We start from the raw sequence: 23,231 nt of genomic DNA, 5'->3' as shown, positions 1-23,231 counted from the left end.
GTGCTTGTCTGGCATATATTAGGCCCTGATTTCCATCCCTACCATGACAGAATCTTGGTCCTTCATCTTTGCATGGAGACTGTTAGATATGTGTTAAATGATATACTCTATAGCAATGGTTCTCAACCTTCCTAATGCTGTAACCCTTTAGTACAGTTCCTTACACTGTAGTGATCCCTATCCATAGTTATTTTTGTTTCTACTTCAAATTATAATTTTGCTGCTGTTATGAATTGTAATGTAGATATCTGATATTCAGGATGGTCTTAGGTGATTGCTACAAAAGGGTCACTTGACTCTCACATGCTGAGAAACCTTGCCCTATAGAGAATATTAAATCCAGGAACTGTTCACATCTCTCAACAAAGACTGTATGTGGTAACTACTGTTAAGGCCAGCCAGAGCATTCCCTCTTATTGGTGGGAAATGAGGCATATTGCAATATATTTATCTGAAACCATGAGTGCTCAACCTTGTTTAGAATATAGTTAATCCTTTGTCATATAGATTTATGAGAAAGTATAATTTACAGTTTAGGTCCAGTAAGAAAAGCCTAGAAAACTAAAGCAGGAGAACTGTGGTAAACTGAGGCCAGCCTAGACAATGCAGTGAGTCTCCGTCTTCAAATAAAATATAGTAAGACTGGCTGGAGGACAGATTCAATGCAATGCCCATCAAAATCCCAGCAAAATTCTTCATAGACCTCAAAAAACAATATTCAACTTCATATGGAAAAGCAAAAAATCCAGGATAGCCAAAACAATCCTGTACAATAGAAAAACTTCTGGAGGCATCACAATCCCTGACTTCAAACTCTACTACAGAGCTACAGTACTGAAAACAACCTGGTATTGGCATAAGAACAGACAGGAGGACCAATAGAACAGAACAGAAGACCCAGATATTAATCCACACATCTTCGAACACCTGATTTTTGACAAAGAAGCAAAATAAATAAATAAGATGGAAAAAAGAAAGCATATTTAACAAGTGGTGCTGGCATAACTGGATTTCATGTAGAATAAAAATAGACCCATATCTATCACCATGCACAAAACTCAAGTCCAAATGGATCAAAGGCATCAACATAAAGTCAGTCTCACTGAACCTTACAGAAGAGAAAGTGGGAAATACACTTGAACGTATTGGCACAGGAGACCACTTCCCAAATATAACCCCAGCAGCACAGACACTGAGAGAAACAATTAATAAACAGTACCTTGTAAAACTGAAAAGCTTCTTTAAAGCAAAGGATACGGTCAACAAGACAAAACAACAGCCTACAGAATGAGAAAAGATCTTCACTAACCCCACTTCAGACAGAGGTCTGATCTCCAAAATATACAAAGAACTCAAGAAATTGGTCACCAAAAGAACACATAATTCAATTAAAAATTGGAATACAGACCTAAACAACAAAGGAATCTTAAATGGCTGAAATGTTCAACATTCTTAGTCATCGGAGAAAAGCAAATAAAAACAACGCTGAGATTCCACCTGTAAGAATGGCCAAAATCAAAAACACTGATAACTTATGCTGGAGAGGTTGTGGGGAAAAGGGAATAATTCCTGGTGGGAATGCAAGCTGGCACAACCCCTTTGGATGTCAGTGTGGCGATTTCTCAGAAAATTAGGAAACAACCTTCCTCAAGACCCAGTAATACCACTTTTGGGTATATATCCAAAGGATACTCAATCGTGCCACAAGGACATGTGTTCAACTATGTTCATAGCAGCTTTGTTTGTCATAGCCAGAACCTGGAAACAACCTAAATGCCCCTCAACTAAAGAATGGATAAGGAAAATGTGGCACATTTACACAATGGAGTACTACACAACAGAAAAATAACAACATCTTGAATTTTGCAGGCAAATGGATGGAGCTAGAAAACATTATTTTGAGTGAGGTAACCCAGACCCAGAAAGACAATTATCACATGTACTCACTCGTAGGTGGTTTTTAAACATAAAGCAAAGAAAGCCAGCCTACAAACCACAATCCCAGAGAACCTAGACAACAATGAGGACACTAAGAGAGACTTACATAGATCTCATCTACATGGGAAGTACAAAAAGACAAGATCTCCTGAGTAAATTGGGAGCATGGGGACCTTGGGGGTAGGTTGAAAGGCTGAAGGGAGAGGCAGGGAGGGGGGCAGAGTAAAATGTAAAGCTCAATAAAAAATTATAAAAATAAATAAAATCAATAAAAAAAGACGGGCTGGAGGTACAACTCAATGCTTAAGAACATGTATTGCTCTTGAAGACAAGTGGTGTTCAGTTCTCATCACCAATCCTGGTGGTTCACAGAGGCCTTTAACTCCAGATCCAGGGTATCCGATGCCCTCTCCTGGTTTTCGTAGGCACCTGCACTCACATGCAGCTCAGCAAAGTGAGTTGCAGGCCATAGTGAGATCCTGTCTAAAAACAAAGCAAAACTCAGCAACTATTAGGAAGGATTGGGGACAGCAGAACTCTTGCCTAGAATGTCTTACTTTCTGTATTCAATTCATTTCCAGTACTGGCAAAAACAAACAAACAAACAAAAACCCTAGATTATTTGAATAGGCACACGTATTTAAAAAAAAGGCCTGGTCTCTCCTTTGATGTCATAAATTACAAAATAATTAATGTTTTATATACATTAGTTATAATTAGAATATACAATTAGTTATAATATTTACATAATAATTTAAATAAAATGTTAAATAAACAGTCATTAAAAATGAATGGGTATGAGGAAACCTTTAGGGTATGCTGTTAAAACAGGTGTAAAAAAGTGATGCTATCTGGGGAGAAAAATGAGTGCACCATAAGCATACAAAATTCCCTTTGTACCCCTCTGATATCCGTAGGTTCTAATAGGCTGCTCACAATATTCTCGTTCATATTCTGTGGCCTCTCCTCTCTCTCCTGGTTCGGATAGCCAGCTTCTTCACATCTCTGCCTCTTTTCCCTGACAATTCCCACTAGCATCTGACATTCTCCTCCTGACTCCCTCCTTGGTTCTAGTCCCTACCCAGGAGAAAGTAGGACTTTTCAGAGTCCACCACCTCTTCCTTTCCAATTCACCCAGGTCTCAGAAAAGTCCGACGTTCAGCTCTCACCCGACTCTCTCAAAACGCTCCAAGGCTCCTAGCTAGCCTCAGGCAACTACGTGCTGAGCTTGGCCTTGAACACCTCAAAACTGCCCGCCCACTACTCTGCGCGCTTCGTGGCTCTCGGCCCCCAATCGTGCTGAACTGCTTTGTTACCCTCCGCTATCATCCTGGTTCTTGCCTTTGGGCTTTTGCCTAAACTGGGCCCTGGACCAGGACCTCCTTTACTTCTGTCCTCAACAATTCAGGTCTAACTTCTGATTCTTAGAGGTCGCACCAGCAACCACGCCTTCTTGGCGGGTCATCTGCTGACTGCAGCAGGGTGGGTTTCCATCCGCCGCCCCACCCACCCCCTATCTCCTGAGTCTCTGGTCTCGGACCCACCTCTCCCCCCCCCCCCCCCCCCCCCCGCCGCCGAGGTTCCACCCTAGTCACACTCCATCACCCTGGAATGGGACATTCTGCGACTGGGTCTGATTCCTTCATCAGACCGTGAGCTCTGTGTGCAAGGGTAGATGATATGCGGGTCTAATTCACCTTTGAGTTCCAGTGTCGGGGAGGGGAGAAACACTGCGCAGGAGAAGGGGGGTGGTGGGCTGGGAGAGCCGAAAGGGGTGGGTGGGAATGCAGCCCCTGGTTGGGGAAGGTGCACAGAGGAGAGAGGAAAGGAAAGGAAACACCCAGCCAGAAAGGGAGAAAAGCAGAGAGAAAATGCAAGACCCGACGCTAGCAAAAAAAAAAAAAAAAAAAAAAAAAAAAAAAAAAAAAAAAGATGAAGATGCAGACACCGGGAAAGGCAGAAAGGGAGGGCAGACATTAGGAAGGGAGGCCAGAAAAAAGAATGACATGTGCGGGGGGAGCGGGGGGGGGAGAAAAGGCAGGAGGCAGAGAGTCACGAAGGGAGGTGAGATGGAGAAAACCAAGGGGTAGAAAGCTGCAGAGACTGAGCGGGCACTAGCATAGGAGGAGGGAGGGAGGGAGCCTGCCTCCGCTGCCTCCCGGCCTCTCTTTTGTCCCTTCCCTTCTCCCTGCGTCACGCTCCCCTAGCCCGGCCTCCCCTCCCGTTCCCTCCTCCGCCCCGCTCCTCCTCCCTAGGGCTGGATGGAATTTTTTCCCCTGGACCCGGGCCAGCTTCGGGGCAGGGGGGTGGGGGAAAGCCTGGCCGGACTGGGCTGGGCGGTGGGGAGGGGCTGGGCAGGGGCCCCCCGGGGAGGGGGCCGGTCCGAGGCCACGCTGCCCGCGGGGTCTAGGGCGGGGGAGCCCGAGCTCGCAGTGCCGGGAGGAGGCACCGGCCGGAGGCTGCAGGCGACCGGGGGCGGAGGATGGCGGGGCTGGCGGGAGGAAGGGGAGAGGCCGCGGGCGGCAGAGGGAGAGGATGGAGAACCTGGGGCTGGGACTGGAGGACACTGGCTTCCCGCGACGCTGGAGCCGCGGAGCGGTGAGTCTGCGGAACAGGAGGGGGGATGGGACCTGGGCCGGACTCCAGGGTCCCCCAAGGGAGGAGGCAGCCATCCTGGGCCTGGATTTCTGGGTTCTGACTTGGATGGCAGAGAAGTGGTGGCGGTTGTGGTTCAGCTGGGGGGAGGGTGGTGAGCTGGGAGTACGAACTCCTCAGTCTTTGATGGAGGGAGCTGGAGGTCTAGATTCTGGGTTCCCTGGGTTACAGAAGCTGGGAGAACCTCTGAGATTCTAAAGGAAAGATGTAGAATCCCAGAGAGTAAGGGACTGGGGACCAGATTCCAGAGACCGCAGGGGAGTTGGAGGAAGACTGTCTGGCTCTGGAGGTGCCTCCGGCGGCCCAAGGGTTAACGTCTGGCTGGAAGGGAGGGGGAGGGGCAGAGATGGGGCTGCGGGGCTTTGCGGGGTCAAGGGTGAGCCGTGTGAGTGGGAGGGTGCCAGGAGGAGGGGGAGGTTGTCTGGGCTGCCAGACGGGCCCGGGTCAGCGCCCGGGGCAGGGGATGTCTGGTAGTGGAGAGGCCCAGAGACCAGGTTTCTCTGGGGACCCAGGCTTCCAGGCCTCGGCCCCATCCTCCCTCAGAGTCCACCTTCCAGCCCTTTACCAAAATTCCACAATCCGAAACTCTAGATGCGGTCTGCACAGGACCCAGGAGTCTGGGCCACCCAGCTGCTTCTTGTCTATGGACCGAGAGTCCACTCTCCTACCATCACCTTCGGCCCAGAAGCATAGGCCACCACTCCCCCATCCCATCCCCTCCTCCTTCAGAACCCGAGAGTCAGGACCCTAAGTATTTTTCTTCTTAGTTGCTAGGATTTGGGGGGTGGTAGGCAGGGGGGCTTCTTACCCGGAACCACGAGTCCCCCACCTCGTCTTAGCCCCAGCTGGAGACCAGCCCTCCAGGGGTTAAGGGGGCGGGGCCAGTTGGTTGCTATGGTGCCAGACTGTTTGGGTCTGCTCTCTGACCCTTGGGGGTTCCCTAGGGTCTGCAAAAGGGGGGGAGGGGACCCAAGCCCGGGGCGTGGGGGAGTCCAGTGCCTACCCATTCCCCAAAGCAAGTCTATGGACCCAAGGGAAGTGCACCCACGCCTGGGGCAGTGACCTTGAACCAGTCCGGAACCTTCTCAGCCTCAGTTTCCCCTTTGGGGATAAACTTGCTGGGTGTGGGAGAGATGCTCTGGTCTGGAGAATCTTTAAGATTCTTGCTTCCCCGCTTTCCTCACCCCCCTCCTCAGGCCCCAGGCAGCCCCGGGGCATGCTGGGAACCCAGGCCTGGGCTCTGGGCCAGGTTGTTGGAGGGGGGGGGAGCCTCCCTTCCCCTTCCTCCCCACCTTGGCCTGACTCTCGCCCCGCCTAAGGGTCTGGGAGGTTGGAAAGGAGGGAAAGGAGGACTGGTGCTGGGGCCGAAGACCCGTCTCCGGCCCCCGCCTCCCGCTTTGCTTCTCCGCCCCCTTCCCGCCCCTCTCCCCCCCCCTCCCCGCCTCAGCAGGTCGCTACCCCGGCCCAGGGCCCCTTCTCGACCCACCCCCACTCCACCCCCAGTTCCAGACCTGGCTCTGAGCGGCGAGGGAGAGGGAGGGAGAGAGGGAAGGAGAAAAAAGAGAGAGGATGGGGGAGGGGAGGGAAAAGAGAGTAGGAAATCTGGGAGGGAAGGCGAAAAGAGGAGAGAAAGGGAGAGAGAGAGAGAGAGAGACCCCGGAGAGGAGACTCGAAGATGAGAGGAGGGTGGAGGCTAGACTGAATAAGAAGCAGGGAGAAAAAGAGGAAAGGGAGACAGGAATTCAGAGAAAGAGAGAAAATGAGAGACAAAGCCAGGGAAGGAGGGGGCGAAAGAAGACAGTGTAGAAGAGGGAGAGCTTTGAGAGGTAGATATGGGAGATACGAGGTGAGGAAGAGGAGAGGTGAATGCGGAGAGGGTCAGCCAGAATAGAGACAAGAGTGAGGACCAGGCATGCAGATATGGCAGGAGAGGAGAGCCAGACAGGGAAGATACAAACTGAGAAAAAGGGAGAAATAGGAAAGGGCAGGGTAAGGCGAAACGAGCGGAGAGAAGGAAACAAGAAGATGGACATGGAACCTAGAAGCCCCAGAGGACCAGTTCTGAGCTCAGAGCCTCAGGGTGGGTGCAGATCCTAGGGCCCCTCCCACCTGCAGCCTATTGCCTTTGGCTAAGTGGTTTCCTCTCTGGGCTCAGGGGTGAAGGTAGCAACCTCATCCTGAGTTGGGAGGAGTCTAGGAGACAGGGCCCTTGTTGGTATCTTTACTCCTGGACCATAGCTGTCACCCTTAAGGTTGAGAGTAGGGGAAAGGTAGAAAGGAAGGTTCCTTCTGAGAGCCTCATGAGTATTCCTGAGACCCAGAAACCCTTAAGCTCAGGCCTGGGGTCTGAAACCTCGAGGGGTTTCTTGGGGGGGGGGGCAGATTACCAAGACAAATAAGTCCCCCTTTTTTCTACACTCCAAAGGCCAGGTCTCTTCCCCGGGTGTGCCTCCTCTAAGGGAAATGCTTGTGGTTAGACTCAGGGTCTGCAAGGGTGGGGGTGAGGGGAAAGATTGATCCCTGAGTTTGAGATGGTAAGAGCGCTAGGGACTGCCAGAGATCCTCAGATCTGCTGAGGGAGGGAGGGAGGACTGGGACCTGGACTCCTGAGTCTGAAATAGGAAGGAGGTCTGGACCCCTGAGTCTGAGGGAGGAAGGCTGGGTTCGTGACCCCTGGGTCTGAGGCTGCCTGGAGTCTGAATCCCTGGCTTTGAAGGAGGGGGACTGGGGTCTAGATTGTGGGATAAGGGCTGGGACTGAATTCCTGGGTTCCTTGGGGAGGAGGGGGCCGGGGGCCCGGACTCCTGGGTCCTGGCACCCACCCGTAGAACCGACCTTGCGGGGCCTTCGCCGCACACAAGCTCGTGTCTGTGGGTCCGTGTCGGGGGCTCACCATCGCGGCTGGGACCTCCCCGGCCCTCCCCACCCTCCCTGTTTCTCCTGGTTCCCCACCATTCCATCTGTCAATCTGCCCACCTGCCGCGCCCCCCGGGCTGAGGTAGGAGGTTGTATAGTTGAGGAAGACACCCGAGGAGATCACTATACGGCCTCCTAGCTTTCCCCAGGCTGCGCCCTGCACGGGAAGGGGCCGGCGGGGACCCCAGGTCCACACTACTGCACCAGTGTTCTTGGGATGAGCTGGGGTGCCTTCTCTGCCCACACCCTGTGTCTTAGCCCTTTTCTTTGCAGTCTCTCTGCCATTAGGAGATTTCCTTGTTTTCTGTCTCTGTCTCTTACCCCACTGTCTCTGTGGTTCACGAAGCTTCAGTTTCTCTAGAGTCGTGAATCTATCACTTATCTCTGTGACATTTTGGGTCTCTGGGCCTCTTGATATCTCTCCAGGCTTCTCTGTCTTCTTTGCCCGGTTTCTGTCTTCTAGGGCTCAGTGTATCTGCCAGTGTTCCTTTCTCATTTTCCTGCTCCCACCTCTGGGGAAAATGACTTTCCTGGTCCACCATAGCTACAATGCCGGCTTCTAGGTCCCTGAGACCCTTTAACCTGTGAGGACGTCCAGGGTCACAGGTGAGGTTCTTGGGAGCCTGGCGCCTGGCCCAGCTACAAATTTAGGGATTGCAGGTGACCCCTGACAACCTTCCTCTAGATGGAGCCTGACATTTGACCACCAGCTGAAAGACAATCTCTGATCTTAGGCTACAGCTCCCCCTCCCCCACAGTGACCTCACAAAGGTTACTAGCTACTCCTCAGACACAGAGACCCTCTGTGATGGCCCTTGTTGCCCTAGTGGGGAGCATCGCCCTGATGTTCCCGCTGATCTTCAGGGCATCCACGTGGGCATGTCTCTTCTGCTTCACCACCCATGAGGAACGCCTTCGTCTCTGCCAGATGTTTGTGGGCACAGAGGGCCCCAAGCTGGGCCAGTGTAAAGACTCACTCACAGCTGCCTTTGAGGGTCTCTCAGACGTGGAAATCAGTGAGGAAACCCCTGTCCTTGATCCAGGGCACTGGGAGGGGCAGGAGAGACCTTGATCAACTCCACAAAGTAAAGCTAAGTACAGGATCCTGGCAGAGACACAGGGAAGGGAGACAGGTGGAAACAATGGGAAAGAAACACAGTCAAAGAGGGGTGGAGACTAGAGACAGTGCCTCAGGGAGAGGCTAGGGACAGTGAAGTCCTTGACAGAATGAGAAGGAGGTGGAAAAGCAGGTTGAGTAAAAGAATCACCGCTCAGAGGGAGGAGGGTGTGGACTGGGATCACGAGTGAGTGGGAAGGTCAGATACCTAGAGGTCCAGAGAGAGACAGGTACCTAGAGACAGAGAGGAACAGAGTCCTGAAGATAGAAAGAGACCCAGACTAAGGGAGAAAGGGACTGATGGAGAGAAGGGGCCAGGGACCTAGGGAGAGACAGTGGTCCAGAGAGATAGGACAGCGACTTATGAGGTTGGAGTAGATTGAGAGGGTGTAACAGATCCAGGATGGTGTGACAGAGACAGAGGCCTAGAGAGAGATGAGGAGAGAGGAGAGACTAGAGGGAGAGAGGAACAGACACCCAGATTGAAAGTTAGGGTTGGGGATAGAAATCCAGAGAGAGAAAGAGAGAGAGAGAGAGAGAGAGAGAGAGAGAATGTTATCTCTTCAGAGAGGGCACAGAGACCCTGGGGTGGGGGTGGGGGGTGGACACTTTCAACCATGAATCAGACATAGAACATAATTGGCACCAGGTGTGTGCCATGACGCTTCCTCAGCCTGTTTCCTGTCCACCCTCAGACTATGATGAGAGGGGGCACCTGCACGATGCTTTCACACAGATGACACTCGCCCTCCAGGAGGTGGCTGCCGCTCAGGGTGAGTGTTTCATGGAATTTGGCTTCTGCTTCCCCTACCTTCCACCCGTCCTTGCCCCAGACTTTGTGGAGGCATAAGACATTCCTCTGGTTGGAGGGAGTGATGCTGGAAACCAGTGTGAATTAGGTTGTTTGTTGGGGAAGCTTCGGAGGCGAGTGGAGCTGAAGATGGCAGGAACGGACAGGTATAGAAGTCAAAAGGGTTTGAAGCCTTGTGGGGTCAAGATCATGTGACCCATCTGTGGTTCTCACTGTTTGGGCTCTGAAGTCTGGGTGTGTTCCTGCCTTTCACCTAGGCTCCACTTATTCACCTATAAGGTAGCACATTCTCTTCTCCTACAGGGAGACGTGCACTTTATCTCCCAATCAGAGCTCACTGGGAGGGGATGATCCTTTTTTATGGAGGACATAATCCCTTAGGACAAGACACATACACATATATTTCTCATGGCTATCAAAGGTAGGAGCAGTGGAGCTAGCCATTCAGGGGATAGACATGGAGAGTCAGTGCTAGACTCCTTGCTTGTGACATTAAGGGAGAACATGCCCTTAATGTATGAAGCAAACTTTAAGGCTATGAGGACATGTAAACACATGATTAGCAGTAGTTGCACCTGGTCACCCCAACCACAGAACACACAATCTCTTACGTAGCAGTATGTTTATGGCAATGTGAGAAGTCATTTTTGTTTGCTTAAGGATAACTTGGCCATTCCCAGGATCTGGGAGCTCAAGACCTTTTTTTTTCTTTTTTCTTTTTCAATGGTTCATTTTGTTCCACTAAGTTTGATATCAGAACCATCCCAAACAAAGGGTCCATTCATTCAGGGGGTATCCACGACCATCGTGGAAGAGAATTTTCTGTGTGTCCCCATTCCCAAAGAAAAACTTGAGGAACCTGAGAGATGGAAGGAATGCAGGATACTGGGGAATGCCTTCTGCTCCTGTTTGGGCTTGTCTCCTTTTTAGAAACTTAGAAAAAGCCACCAAGTGCAGCCCTGGGAGTAGAAGGTCTTTCTAATGTCGGGCAGTGGCTTGGGGGGAGATGGAAGCTGAACTTAGAGAGAAGGCCACCTGTGACATGGATCTGCGAACACATTGAAGAGGAGGGATGAAAAAGTGGGCCTGGATTTGGTGGTCTGTTACAGGGAAAGGAAGGAGTTGCCTTCTCTTGGGGTGAAGTCTGGTTTCTTAGGAGTGACATCTGTTAAGATGGGGAGCAGGGAGGAAAGAGCTGGGCTGCGTATAGATGATTAGGGTAGTCACACAATAACCATGAAGGAATATTCGCGGTGACATCCACAAGGCATCTCAACGCCGGAATGTTGGGAAGCAGTAAAAGTGACTTATGACGATGTCCTAAGGCACCTGGAAAACCGCAGTGATATAAGCAGGGTGGAGGAGCTTCTGCTCTGGGTTTTGACAGACATTCTGGGACACCACAGAGGGAGAGATTGGAGACTGGGAGGAACTGGCACAGTAAGTTCTTCAGAGGGAGGCCTATGGAATATTCCAGAATCACCTGTGGAGTCAGAGCTGGGACCAAAGCTGCTAATGTCCTGCCCTCGAGATGCTTGTATTTAATGTTGTATTAAACAATAAACAACCAATAAAGTGTGAGGTTGACGGTGTGGCTCGGGGTAGAGAACCTGTGAAGAATCCACCAGTGAGGTTCTAAGGTATGGCTTCGTAATAAAACTCTCACTTAGAATCCAGCAGTAAAAGGCTGGGGCTATTTCTAAGCTACAGAGTATTTGCTTAGAGGAACTGTCTCAGACCCTGTCTTTTTTGCCAATTATTCTCCTAAGGGATTTTCAGTTACCAGTCCTGTGAGGTAGGAAAGTTAGGGCTGAGCTGGGCTTGAAGACATGTAGTCAGAATTTAAGATAACTGTGCATTGGATGAGCCAGACTAGTGCCGTCTATTGGGGGGTCACACAGGTGATAACGTCTCTGTATACACACTGTAAGTTTACAGGGTGAGTATAGGCTGAATATCCTTTGTGCAGCATCTGAAATCTGAACTGTTTCTAAGCTAGATGTAGTTTATCATTCCAATGTCAGGGCAGGGAGCATGTAGCTCAATTGATAAGAGTACATGAAGTAATGGATTTTATCCTTAGCCCCTAGTATACTTCTTGGCCGCACACATCTGTGATTTCAGTAGTCAGTGGAGGCAGGAGGATCATCCTTGGTTACACTGTGCGTTTGAAGCCCATCCAGGCTACAAGAGACCCTGTGTTAAAGGAAAATAAAGTATCCAGGTGTGGTGATGGCTCACACAATGCAGGTATTTTGGGAGGCTGAGGCAGCAGAATCGAAGGAGTCTAGGTTACATAGAGTGTCTCAAAAACCAGATAAAACAGTGACATAAATGTGCTCTTACTCTGTGTACTTGTGTGTGTATGAAATGTTCCAAAACACAAAACCTTTTTGAGTGTTATCTTTGCTCCGCATAGCATCACGTGACAGGCCACAGGTAAAACTCAGGCCCATGCTGGGTGGTGGTGGCAGCGCAAGCCTTTAATCCCAGCACTCGGGAGGCAGAGGCAGGTGGATCTCTGTGAGTTCGAGGCCAACCTGGTCTATAAGAGCTAGTTCCAGGACAGGCTCCCAAAGCTACAGAGAAACCCTGTCTCAGAAAAAAAGAAAAAAAAAAAAGCCAAAACTCAGACCCACTCAAAACATTGTGTGAACTCAAACTTCAGACATTAAACAAGTGAATTTCCATTTTTACTTTATGTGTCTGAGTATTTGCCTACATTCATGTCTGTGCACCACATTCATGCCTTGTTCCTGAGGAGACCAGAAAAGGTTGTCAGAATCCCCTGGAGCTGTAGTGACAGGTGATTGTGAGCCAACATGTGGGAACTGGCTGGGAACTGTGAACCCAAGGACGCTGCTAAAATGGCAGGTTCTTTTAACTACTTAGGCATTTCTCCAGCCCCTGATTCATTCATTCATTCATTCTTTCTTTCTTTCTTTCTTTCTTTCTTTCTTTCTTTCTTTCTTTCTTCCTTCCTTCCTTCCTTCCTTCCTTCCTTCCTTCCTTTCTTTCTTCTTTCTTTCTTTTTTTCTCCCTCCCTCCCTCCCTCCCTTCCTCCCTCCCTCCCTCCCTCCCTCCCTCCCTCTTTCCTTCCTTCCTTCCTTCCTTTCTATCTATTTTTATTCATTCGAGACAGGGTTTCTCTGTGTAACATCCCTGGCTGTCCTGGAACTCTGTAGACACAGTTGACCTTCAACTCACAGAGATCCGCCTGCCTCTGCTGGAATTAAAAAGGCGTGCACCACCACTGCCTAGCTCCTGGTTTTTTGGATTTTTTTCCTGTTTTTGTTTTGTTTTTGGTTTTTCGAGACAGGGTTTGTCTGTGTAGCTTTGGAGCCTGTCTTGGCAGTCACTCTGTAGACCAGGCTGGCTTCACATAGAACCGTCTGCCTCTGCCTTTCAAGTGCTGGGAACAAAGATGTGCACCACCACTGCCCTACCTGGCTCCTGTTTTAATTTTTTTTTATCATGTGTATTTGTCCATGAGTTTTCTGGAGACTTCTCTGGTCTCCGTGAGACCCTATCCCAACACACACACACACACACACACACACACACACACACACACACAAAGAAAAGTGGAGACAGCTAGAGAGAAATGGTTTGGTGGTTGAGAGAGCCTGCTGTGCGATCGTGAGAACTACGGCACCCGTAGTTCCCCGGCACCCTTATCACCCCAGGCCCACAGTAAATGAAGACAGGCTTCCAGCCTACTTGAGAACACATTAATTGGAGCATCAAAGAGACCCTGCCTCAGAGGAAAAGGCATGGTGATATATGAGGACACCTGTCACTGCGTTCTGACTTCCATGGGTATGAGCAGATCCATGGCCTGCAGATTTCTGCACACACTCATAGACAGACACACAAGTCAATAAATCTTTTAGAAAATGACGCATAAATGGATAAGGATGGAGGCCTGAGTTTACAAGTGGCTGTGTGACCTTGACGCTTATTTTATTTGTTCTTTCTGTTTTGAAGGGATGTCTTACTACATAGCCCAGGCTGCCCTTGATCTCATGATCCTTCCAGTCTCCCCCGTGGGAGAGAGACTGTGTCATCACATCCAACTTCCCTAACCTCTTCATACATCAGTTTCCCCATCTCAGATTTGGAGAGTGTAGCAGTAGATGGTACTCTGCCCAAGTGTGAGGGAAGTCCTCAAACTCAAGGCTAATTAATGTGCACTCCAAAGCAAGCCACACAATACCTGAGAATGAAGAAGATTCCATTTCCCGTAGCACTCAATCCTGCCCACCCAGGTCTTTGTAGTAGACACTGCCACCATTGCTGTTTTATGCATGGGGAAACTGAGGACCAGAGAGTTGTCACCTAACCAACCTCACATAGAGGCAGTTCTGTGATTTGTGGATAGACCTCTGTGTGAAACAGATGTCCTCATAGCTCTGCGTGCCAGGACTCAACCCCAGTGTCCGAGCTCCTAACACATGCCCCTCACTGATTGCAGCACTCTTTGTACCATCATGGTTCAGTTGGCATAATCCATGTTCCACTTGCCCTGTTAGAATATTTCCCCTTACTCCTGACCCCATGTGTACTACATACTTAAACCTGTCCCACCCCTGCCCACCTCACAGGTCTCCGTGGTACACCTGCTATATCCCACCCATTCACATCCTCCTGGGAGTCATTGATTTGGCTTCTAGATATAGCTTGGGTGAGGCCTTCAGGATTCTGGCCTTCCCTTGAGGGCTCCACTCTGACCATAGCCTCCTTACGGCACTACCATCTCTAGGTCATACTCCAGCTCTTTATGACCTCAGAACCAGCTTCTTGGCTTTGGTGCTCTGTCGGCAACATATGCCATTCTTTAGTTAATGCCATCAGTTCTTTGACAGTTTCATACATACATATATCCTGGTCACCATCCTCATTGCTGTAACAGAATACCTGACAATAACCTTAATGGAGAAAAGGTTTATCACTGTTTGCTCACTGTTTAAGAGTGTAGTCTAGTGGTTCTCAACCTGTGGGTTGTGACTTCTTTGGAACTTTCACAAGGGTCGCCTAAGTCCACTGGAAAACACATGTTTACATTACATTTCATAGCAGTAGCAAATATTACAGTTGTGAAGTAGCAACAAAAATAATTTTATGGTTGGGGTCACCACAGCATGAGGAACTGTATTAAAGGGTCGCAGCATTAGGAAGGTTGGGAACCACTGCTATATTGTGGCAGGAAGTCACAGCAGGAGCGGGAGATCACATTGCATACACAGCCTCGAAGCAGGGAAAGATGAATGCTGGTGTTCAATTTGCTCCTTTTGGTTCACTCTGGGACCCCAGCCCGTGGTATGGTACAAAGCACATACAGGGTAGGTTTTCCCACCCCTCGACAGGCCCAGAGGTTTATTTCCATGGTGATTCTAAATCCTAGGAATCTGATAATAAAGATGAACTATCATACTAGTCTAAGATGTACCCAAATGACATCATTTTAGCACCTCCAAGTACTGTGGCATTCTTCCGTACATATGAATGGGGTGGGGGATGGACACTGTCGCAACCATTTCCACCAGAAGGGCCCCCTATCTTGTTGGTCTCTGGTGATCTCCATCTCATGATCTGGAGGGTACTGTGGTGGCGAGAATTAAGGACTCAGAACATAACAGAGTATAGAAGGGTGGAAATGAATATTAGTTGAGGGGGGGACTGGGAAATGTTCTGTTTAAAGGCAGTGGTGGTCATTGAACTGCTAATTGTGCCTTGTGACACTATGGTCTTTGTTGTATAGTTTTGGACTTTTTTAAAAGAAGATGCCAGGCATTTTTCTGACATCAGTTTTGTGTGTTGGCAATCCATTTATTTTTTTAAGATTTATTTAATTATATGGATGGGGGAAACAGGGCATTGGTGCACTTGAGTTCAGGAGTCTTTGAAGTCCTGGAGAGGGCATCAGATGCCCTGAAGTTAGAGTTACAGATGGTTGTGAAACTTCTGACATGGGTGCTGGGAAACAAAACTGGGTCTTCTGCAAGACATTGTCGTAACTGCAGAACTATCTCAGCCTCCTCCCTGTTGTTTTGCAAAGAGATATCAATATTTTTGCTGTGTTGAGACAGGGTTTCTCCTTGTAGCCTTGGCTGTCCTCGAACTCACTTTGTAGACCAAGCTGGCTTTGAACTCATAGAAATCCTCCTGTCTTTGCCTCCCAATTGCTGGGATTAAAAGCATGCAACACCATCTACTGACCAAGATAAGAAACTTTTATATAACTGTCCCAAAGTTGTATATTGGCAAACAGTTCATAAATAAAAAGGAAACAAGCCAGCGGTCATGGTGCACTCCTTTAATCCCAACACTTGGAAGGCATAGGCTGGTGGATTTTCAAGTTCAAGGCCCACCTGGTATACAGAGTGAGTTACCGGATAGCCAGGGCTAGAAAGACAAACCCTGCCTAAAATAAAACAAAATTAAAAACAAAAACGAAAGAAAGAAAGATGGAACAAAGAAGAGAAAAAGAAACATTTTACTGCCTGATGTTTATCATATCCAGGTGATACATTTGGATCTAAGGCTACAGCTGGTGACCTACAGATCCTGCCAGACTCTAAAGTTCACCAGACACATTCTTACTAGGCTGTTTTGTAAGACTTGGGACCCTTTTGTGGTTTCTGAGGATGCTGTATTCAAAAAGTGGAAGCTTGGGGAACATTGAGAAAAGATTGGAAAGGTTAGGAGTCAGAAGTTGGAGAGGACTAGGTGAAGCGGTTTGTGGACTTGACAGAACCAATGTACTCCTGAGCTCACAGCAGCTGTAGCTGCCTGCCCAAGATCAAGTCGGTCAGCATTCCAGTGCTGTGGGGGAGGGGCTCACAAGCCTCCACCCCAAATGGAGGCAAACGGATAGCGAGAGCCAGTTATCTTCAAGGGTGCATGCAGTTCCTGATAGGTTGGTAGGTTCACTGTAGGTAGGTGCACTACTGGATGGTCAGCAAGATTGGACTGCATGGGTTATTACAGTTCCAGGGGAAAAAAATACATGAAGAGGGTTAGGACAACTAGGCAGTATATGGGTCTGGAAGAAGATAGGAGAGGGAATGAATATAATCGAAATACATTGCATGCATATTTCAAAGAACAAAAAACATTAATTAAAAGCATACAGAAAAGAAACCAGGTATGGTTGTGTGTGCCTTTAATCCCAACATTGGGAAGTTAGAAGTAGGCAGATCTCTGAGTTCAAGGCCTGCCTGGGCTACATAGAGAAGTCTAGGTCAGCTTGGAACATAGTGAGCCACCATCTTAAAACAAAACACCAAGAAGATAGACTTATGCTGTTATCACATCTCAGCATCTAATTTACACACACATCTAATTTACATGCACATCTAATTTGCATATGTGTAATCGCAAACTGGTGAAGTCTATGTTAACCGAAAGAGGCACAATGAGTCAAAAGTGGGGGACTTTAGATTTGGGGTAATTAAAACCCTTGCAGTGACACATGAGATGGTAAGATAGGCAGAGTGATGGAGAGTGAAAGCAAGAGGGCTGCAGCAGAGAAAGGAAACAACCAGCGTTGTAGGGCCCAGTAAGCCCTGCAGAAGAGTTAATCATTGTTCTTCCCTTTCCACTAAGATATAAATGGATAGTGCTGTCAGGAAGCAGAAAGAGCATCTTGTAGAAGTTTGCCAGCCTTCCCTTTGGACCTGTGGGAGGTAGAAACACAGCATGTGCCTATGGGAGAGACAGCAAGTCCTGACTGTTTGCCATAGGGAAAGGGCTTTTAGTACAAACACCCTGCTTTATCCTCTAGGGTCCTTTAAGGCTGCCTTCCCTAGTGCTGCAGCAAAAATGAAGAGGACCATTCAACAGCTTAAAAAAGGTAAACCAGCCTGTAGCTCCGCCCCCTGCCAATACACTACGCCACACAGACATTTGTACACTTGGAATCCTGCCTAAACCCTGGGACCAGTGGATTTCCTATCCCAGGATAGATCATGTGACAATCAATCTGCTTTTGGCCCCGTGTTCAAAGGCATCCTCTCTAGTTGATGCTTCTCTATCTGGGCCTACTAATTAGGTGCTGATTTTTCCACTTCCAAGGGTAATTAATACTTCAAGGTTGATTCCTCCTCAAGGCTCCTGTGCCCCACACCACCACCCATTTCACTTTTCCTAGTTAGTTGTAGGCTTTCAACTTGACACGCTTGTCCTTGCCGCACCCTCTGGATGAAGTGCTGTGCTGGTCCTGCGCTTTAGGAACAGTGTGCTCTGTTCTGCCCTCCGAGTGCTGCTTTAGGAGCCTAGACTTTTCCTCCAGAGGTGAGGGCTGCAAGTCCTGACTATTCCGCCATAGGGCCATAGGCCTGCCTGAAATACCTCTGGAGCGGCTCTAGGTAGGTCTCTCTGTCAACTCTCTGGGTCCTAATGCGTCCTCCTTTCTCTCCACAGCCCAGGACTGCATCCCTCCTTGTGGTAAGGATTTAGTCCCATACTTTAAAAAAGTAGGGGAAGCTGGGACGGAAACGTGGAACCTAAGATGAAGACCATGAGTGGGCCATAGACCCAAAGGAAGTCAATAGGAAAGTGCACTAACTAGGTATTCTGCCAAAACTTCCTAGCAAGAGGCCATGTTGATGAAGGCCTGCAATCCTAGCTACTCCAGAGGCTAGGGCAGGAAGATCACACATCCAAGGCCAGCCTGGACTACGGCTACATAAAGTTCTAGGCCACGTCTGGCAACCTAGGGTGACCCTGTCTCAAAACAAAATCTAAAAAAAAATTCTGAAGATAAGGCTCAGCACAGGAACACTTGTCTAGAATCTCCCAGTCTGGCTGAGGGCCTGCCTCGGTGGAAGGGAGTTTGACTAGCGTGCATAAACCCCTAGGTTCCATTCCTAGTGACTACAACACACAAACAAAACATAAGTGTAATGTTGCAGAAAACTTAACAAATCAGGAGGTGACCTGGGGGCCAACTAAGCAGGGTTATCTAAATAGTGCAGAAAATGCGGGGTCTGTCTTTCACCTCGCCAGTAGAACCCTGGGAGTCCCCATAGATTCAACAAGGTCCGGAGAACTGATCTGGAGACACTCCTGGTCTCGGCTCACAGGCGTCCAGGAGGTCACTAGGCGTTTCTACTGTTGGGGCTGCTTTTCCACAGTCTGCGACCTCCCTCTAGACTGTCCAGGTGAGGTGGCTGCACAGGCACGCCAGGGAAGGGGCGGGGCTTGTGTAGGCCCGCCAGAATCACCTTTCCTCTCCTCTCCAGTTCAGGACGTGACGGTGAAGCGAGGGGATCAGGCTTTGTTTTCTTGTATCGTGGGCTTCCAATTGCCTGAATCGGAGCTCACTTACTCATGGAAATTCGCGGGAGGAGGTGTGAGTCGGGACAGGGCCTGCAGGAGGGCTTAAGGGATCGGTTCTGCTCCGGGGCAAGGCTAAGGGGTTGGGTTTAATGCGAGAGGGCAGTCGGAGACCTAGGGAAAGATTGAGGTTAAATATATGGAAGACCAGTGCTTGGATGTGCATTATGAGTCAGACTTTAAGAATGCTGGGAAGGGTTACTCATGGCAGCGAGACGAGTCAGAGGCTCCCGAGCTGAGTCAGGGCTTGGGGAGGGGGCGTGCACTGGGCGGGGATTGCCCGTTCTGGATGAGTCCGGGTGCATTTGAGCTCCTCAGCCCCGCCATCTCGCAGGTCCGGACTCAGGACGTGTCCTACTTCCGTGATGTGCCAGGGGCCCACGGCTACCTGGCGCGGATCCGGCCAGTGCAACCCACGCACCGCGGGACCTTCTCCTGCGTGATCCTGCACGACCAACGCCCCCTGGCGCGGCTCTACTTCTTTCTGAACGGTGCGGGCGGGGCAAGGATGTGAGGAGAGGTGGGGCCAAGGGCGGGGTTCCGCCCTCTAATGCGCGCGCTCTGGCAGTGACTGGCCCTCCTCCGCCTGGGGAGACTGAGCTCCAGGTCACGTTCCGGGAAGTGATGCATTGGACGCCGCGGGAGGCGGAAATGATCGAGCCCTGGAGGCCCAGCCTAAGCGAACTGCTTGCCAGGCCCCAGGCTCTGACGCTTGGCAACCTGTTCCTGCTCGCGGCTACTGCTGCACTCGTGTCTGCTACTGTCACTGTGTTAGTGTGGTGAGTGTCAGCTACCACCCTCTCCTCCCGCAGCTCCCTAAGTCCACGCCGCCGCAGGCCTCCGACCCAGGAGTCCAGACCCCAGCCTCCTCCCAGAGCCCAACCCAGGTCTTCTCAGACTAATGGTATATAGGCTCTAGACTGCCTTCCTTAGACTCAGGGTTCTAGCCTCCAATTCTTCAGACCTAGGAGACCGAACCCTTTTTTCTCAGAGCCGGAAGTCCAGATTCTAGCCCTCCTTGCACAGGCTGAGAAATCCAGATTCTATCCTTACAGCTCATAAACTAACATAGTCCCGACACCAGAGCTCCTTGGAGACTCAGGTCTAGGCTCTCCTTGCAATTTGAAATCCTATTGTGTTTCTGTCACTGAGCCCTTTTTCAGCGCACACACTCCTTTTTTTTTTTTTTCCTCAGGGTGTTTTTTCGATGGTACTTAAGTGGCCCCTAACGAGGCTATCTGCCCTGATCTGACATTCATCCCTGAAATAAAGAATGTATTTCAGTTCTGATCCTCTTGTTTGTTTTCTGTTTTTTGTTGTTGGTTTTGAGGGGTGACTTGTTTGTTCGTTTTGATGAGGTCACTGCTCACCCTAGGGAGGACAAGCTACCCCCCCCCCCCAATGCTTCGGTGTATAGACCCATGGTGACAGGACATAAGTTATCAGTTTGGGAGGCTCTTTGTTGAGCACCAGCCCAGACCCTTCTGTTCTCTAGCAGATTCCTTGACATTTCCATCTATAGAAAATACCCTTAGAGTACTATATGGTATCCCCCCTCCCCAATCCTTTCTTCCCCCAAGACTTCCTTCCACAAGTAGCACCTATAGTCTTCTAGCAGTTCAGTGCAAAAACCATTGGGCTACACCCTTAACCCCTTACTAGAGGATTCTAGACTGGAGCTCTACTACTGAGCCATACCTCAGCCAGTCACTGGAATAGTTTAGATAGGGCTCTACCACTAAGTCACACCCCTGTCGTTCTAGCACTGGGCCACACCTTCAGCCCCTTACTTTGGATTCTAGACAGGTGAGCTACTTTGCCTAGGCTGGTTTCTTTCTATGTGTGAGCGGGCCACATTTGTGTACATATACATGCATGTGGAGGCCAGAGGTCAACCTCAAGTGTCATTCCTCAGGCACGAACCACACTGTGTTTTGGTGACAGGGTTTCTCAATGGTTAGGACTTGCCTGATTAGGCTAGCTGACCAGCAGGCCCCAAGAGTCAATGTGTCACCACCTCACCAGCCCTAGAATGACAACTGCAGGCTTTTTACATCTGGGTTCTCAGAATGGACTCAGATCCCTACTAGTTTCCAATCTAGGTAAGTGTGTCACAGTGGGTTCTCTGCCTCAAACTCATCAATGGCTTCTGTTGTCACTGAAATCAAATCTAATTCCTTGTTAAACTTCCAAAGGGCCCCACATTCTGGCCCTTGTTGGTCGTCCTAATTGTGTCTCCCACGCAAGGAAGAGAGCTTTCCATCCTACCCTGCAGTTCTCTTTACTCCCTATGATGTCCATGATGATTCTCGGCCTCCCCAGGTTTCCTATTTGCAATATGTGGTTTTTCTTTCCTTCTCTCCTCATAACCTCCTTTTCTCTTATCCCTCACTGCTGCCCCCCCTCCCCGCTCATGTCTACCTTTACGTCAGCTCAGTAAATGCTCGTGGCAGCTATCTGAAACTTGTTTTATTGTATAGCTTTTATCTCCTCTCATGTCTTCCTTGTTACTTTTCAGCTCGGGTGGCTTCAGCTTTGGTCCCCTGAACTTTGAGAGTTCTGTTCCATGTCTGGACCTTTACCGCTCTTCCTCCATCTTGAATGACTTCCTGCCTGTTGTACAGGCACCAGCCCACAATTGACTTTCTCTGACTAGTTCCTGTTCCATATGCAGTCTGTGCTATTCCATGTCTTCCCTCCTCCCACCTCTGCCCCCATGTTCCATGTAGGCATAATAGACAGTTTTATTAATAATTTTTTATTTGTATTTTATGCACATTAATGTTTTGCCTGCATACATGTCTTTGTAAGGGTATTGGATCCCCTGGAACAGGAGTTACAGACAGTTGCTGCCATATGGGTGCTGGGAATTGAACTCGGGTCCTCAGGTAGAGCAGCCAGTGCTCTTAACCGCAGAGTTATCCTACGAGCCCAGGCAGCTAGTTTTTTAGGAAGTCTCTTGTAGCCAAGGATCACCTAAAACTCAGATAACCTTGAACTTTTGATCCTCCTGCCTCTACTTTCCAAATCTGGTAAGATAAGTGTGCACTACTGGTCCCAGTTTTATGCAGTGCTGGCAGCAGAATGGCATGCTTTGTGTGTGTTAGGCTTGTGCTATGCCAACTAGCTAGATACTCCTAGCCCTAGACATGATTAATGATTAAGCACTCTCCTGCAGTTTTTTGCTTTCCAATGATGATAGTAAAGGTTGAGTCTTCTCATCTTCTAAACATAGCTTAGTTTTGTCCTATCTCTCACTAGTGTCCTTACTTCCACCAACCGTTCTTTCTTTCTTTCATTTTTTTCAGTGTGCTCTGTGTACATGTGTGTGGGTACATGCGGAGGACTGTGATTGGTATCAGGTGTCTTCCTCAATTGATATCCACGTTTATAATTGGAGACAAGGTCTCACTGGATTTGGAGCTTGTGATTAGGCTAGACAGGCCTGCCAGTATGTCTCAGGCATATTGCTGGCTCTACCTCCCCAGAGCTGGGATTACATGTGCCAGTATTCCTAGTTGGTGAGGTTTCTGTGCTCAGATCCTCCTGCTTGCACACTAAGCGCTGCGTGAGCCATTTCCCAAACCCCTGTATTGCATCCTGGACAGTAAACAAGAAATTAAGACACATAGTATTTGTGAGGGAAAGGTAAGGGAGAGTTTTGGAATACTGTGTGAGGAACAGTGGCAGTTGGCTCTGAAGACAGTCTGACTGGGAAGCTGACATTTGAGGAAGGACTGGAAAGTGCAAGCTGTGGACATGTTGGAGAGCCCTGGTGCAGCAGTTGCAGGTATGCGGGAGGGACTGAAGCAAAGAGCTATGGGATGAACACACCGTGAACTCGGCGTGGAAGGAAAGGGAAAGGCAGGTCAGGTTGTGTAGGTCACCAACAGTTTCTGAATGTATTAGTGAATTTTCTATACCTATGAGAAAGCACGAACAGAAGCAAGAGTTCATTTTAGCTTATGGTTCCAGAGGGATAGATCAGGAAGACAAGGGATATATGGCAGCAAGCAGCTAAGAGAATGCATCTCAAAATGCATAGAGGAAGCCAAGGGAGCCACATGGAAGAGGGGTGAGGCTGTAAGTTCAGCGGGGGCATCCATAGCAACATGCATCATCCAGCAAGATTCTACCCTCTAAGTTTCATAACCTCCCCCAAACAGCACAACAGGAGAATAAGGGAACCAGTGTGTATGAACGAATAGGGGACATTTCTCATTCGGATCACCACACTGAGCCATGGAAGGTCATACACTGCATAGCTACTATATCAGTTATTTCCCTGTTTCTGTAACCACAGTACCCAATAGAAGCAAGAAAGGGATGCCTTATTTTGGCCCATGGTTTTGAATCTCTTAGGTTTTGGCAGGGTTGAGGAGCTCCATACAAGGCAGTAGAAGTGTGTTACTACAGGTTTGTTGCCTGCCCGTAAGTGAAGAGTTATAGGATTCA

The 23,231-nt window shown here is 49.2% G+C and overlaps 1 protein-coding gene across 2 annotated transcripts; it reads left to right on the top strand.

Moving 5' to 3' along the window:
* Window positions 1-4,365: 4,365 nt before the first annotated feature.
* Window positions 4,366-20,066, top strand: Spaca6 (sperm acrosome associated 6). 2 transcript variants are annotated; one of them, XM_087910445.1, is made up of 10 exons: window positions 4,373-4,536; window positions 8,374-8,525; window positions 9,322-9,399; window positions 17,224-17,292; window positions 17,862-17,885; window positions 18,524-18,601; window positions 18,683-18,792; window positions 19,111-19,267; window positions 19,345-19,555; window positions 19,972-20,066. In XM_087910445.1, the coding sequence occupies exons 1-10, from the start codon at window positions 4,421-4,423 to the stop codon at window positions 20,003-20,005; spliced, it is 1,029 nt and encodes a 342-aa protein (XP_087766571.1). In that variant the 5' UTR covers window positions 4,373-4,420; the 3' UTR covers window positions 20,006-20,066. The 2 variants fall into 2 exon arrangements, with proteins under 2 accessions (XP_087766570.1, XP_087766571.1); XM_087910444.1 differs by having other exon boundaries at window positions 4,366-4,536; window positions 18,524-18,792.
* The last annotated feature ends 3,165 nt before the right edge of the window (window positions 20,067-23,231 follow it).

Source organism: Myodes glareolus, chromosome 1, assembly GCF_982192425.1.
Source record: "Myodes glareolus chromosome 1, mMyoGla1.1, whole genome shotgun sequence".
Lineage (NCBI taxonomy): Eukaryota > Metazoa > Chordata > Mammalia > Rodentia > Cricetidae > Myodes > Myodes glareolus.
This window is presented reverse-complemented; position numbering and strand designations above follow the sequence as displayed.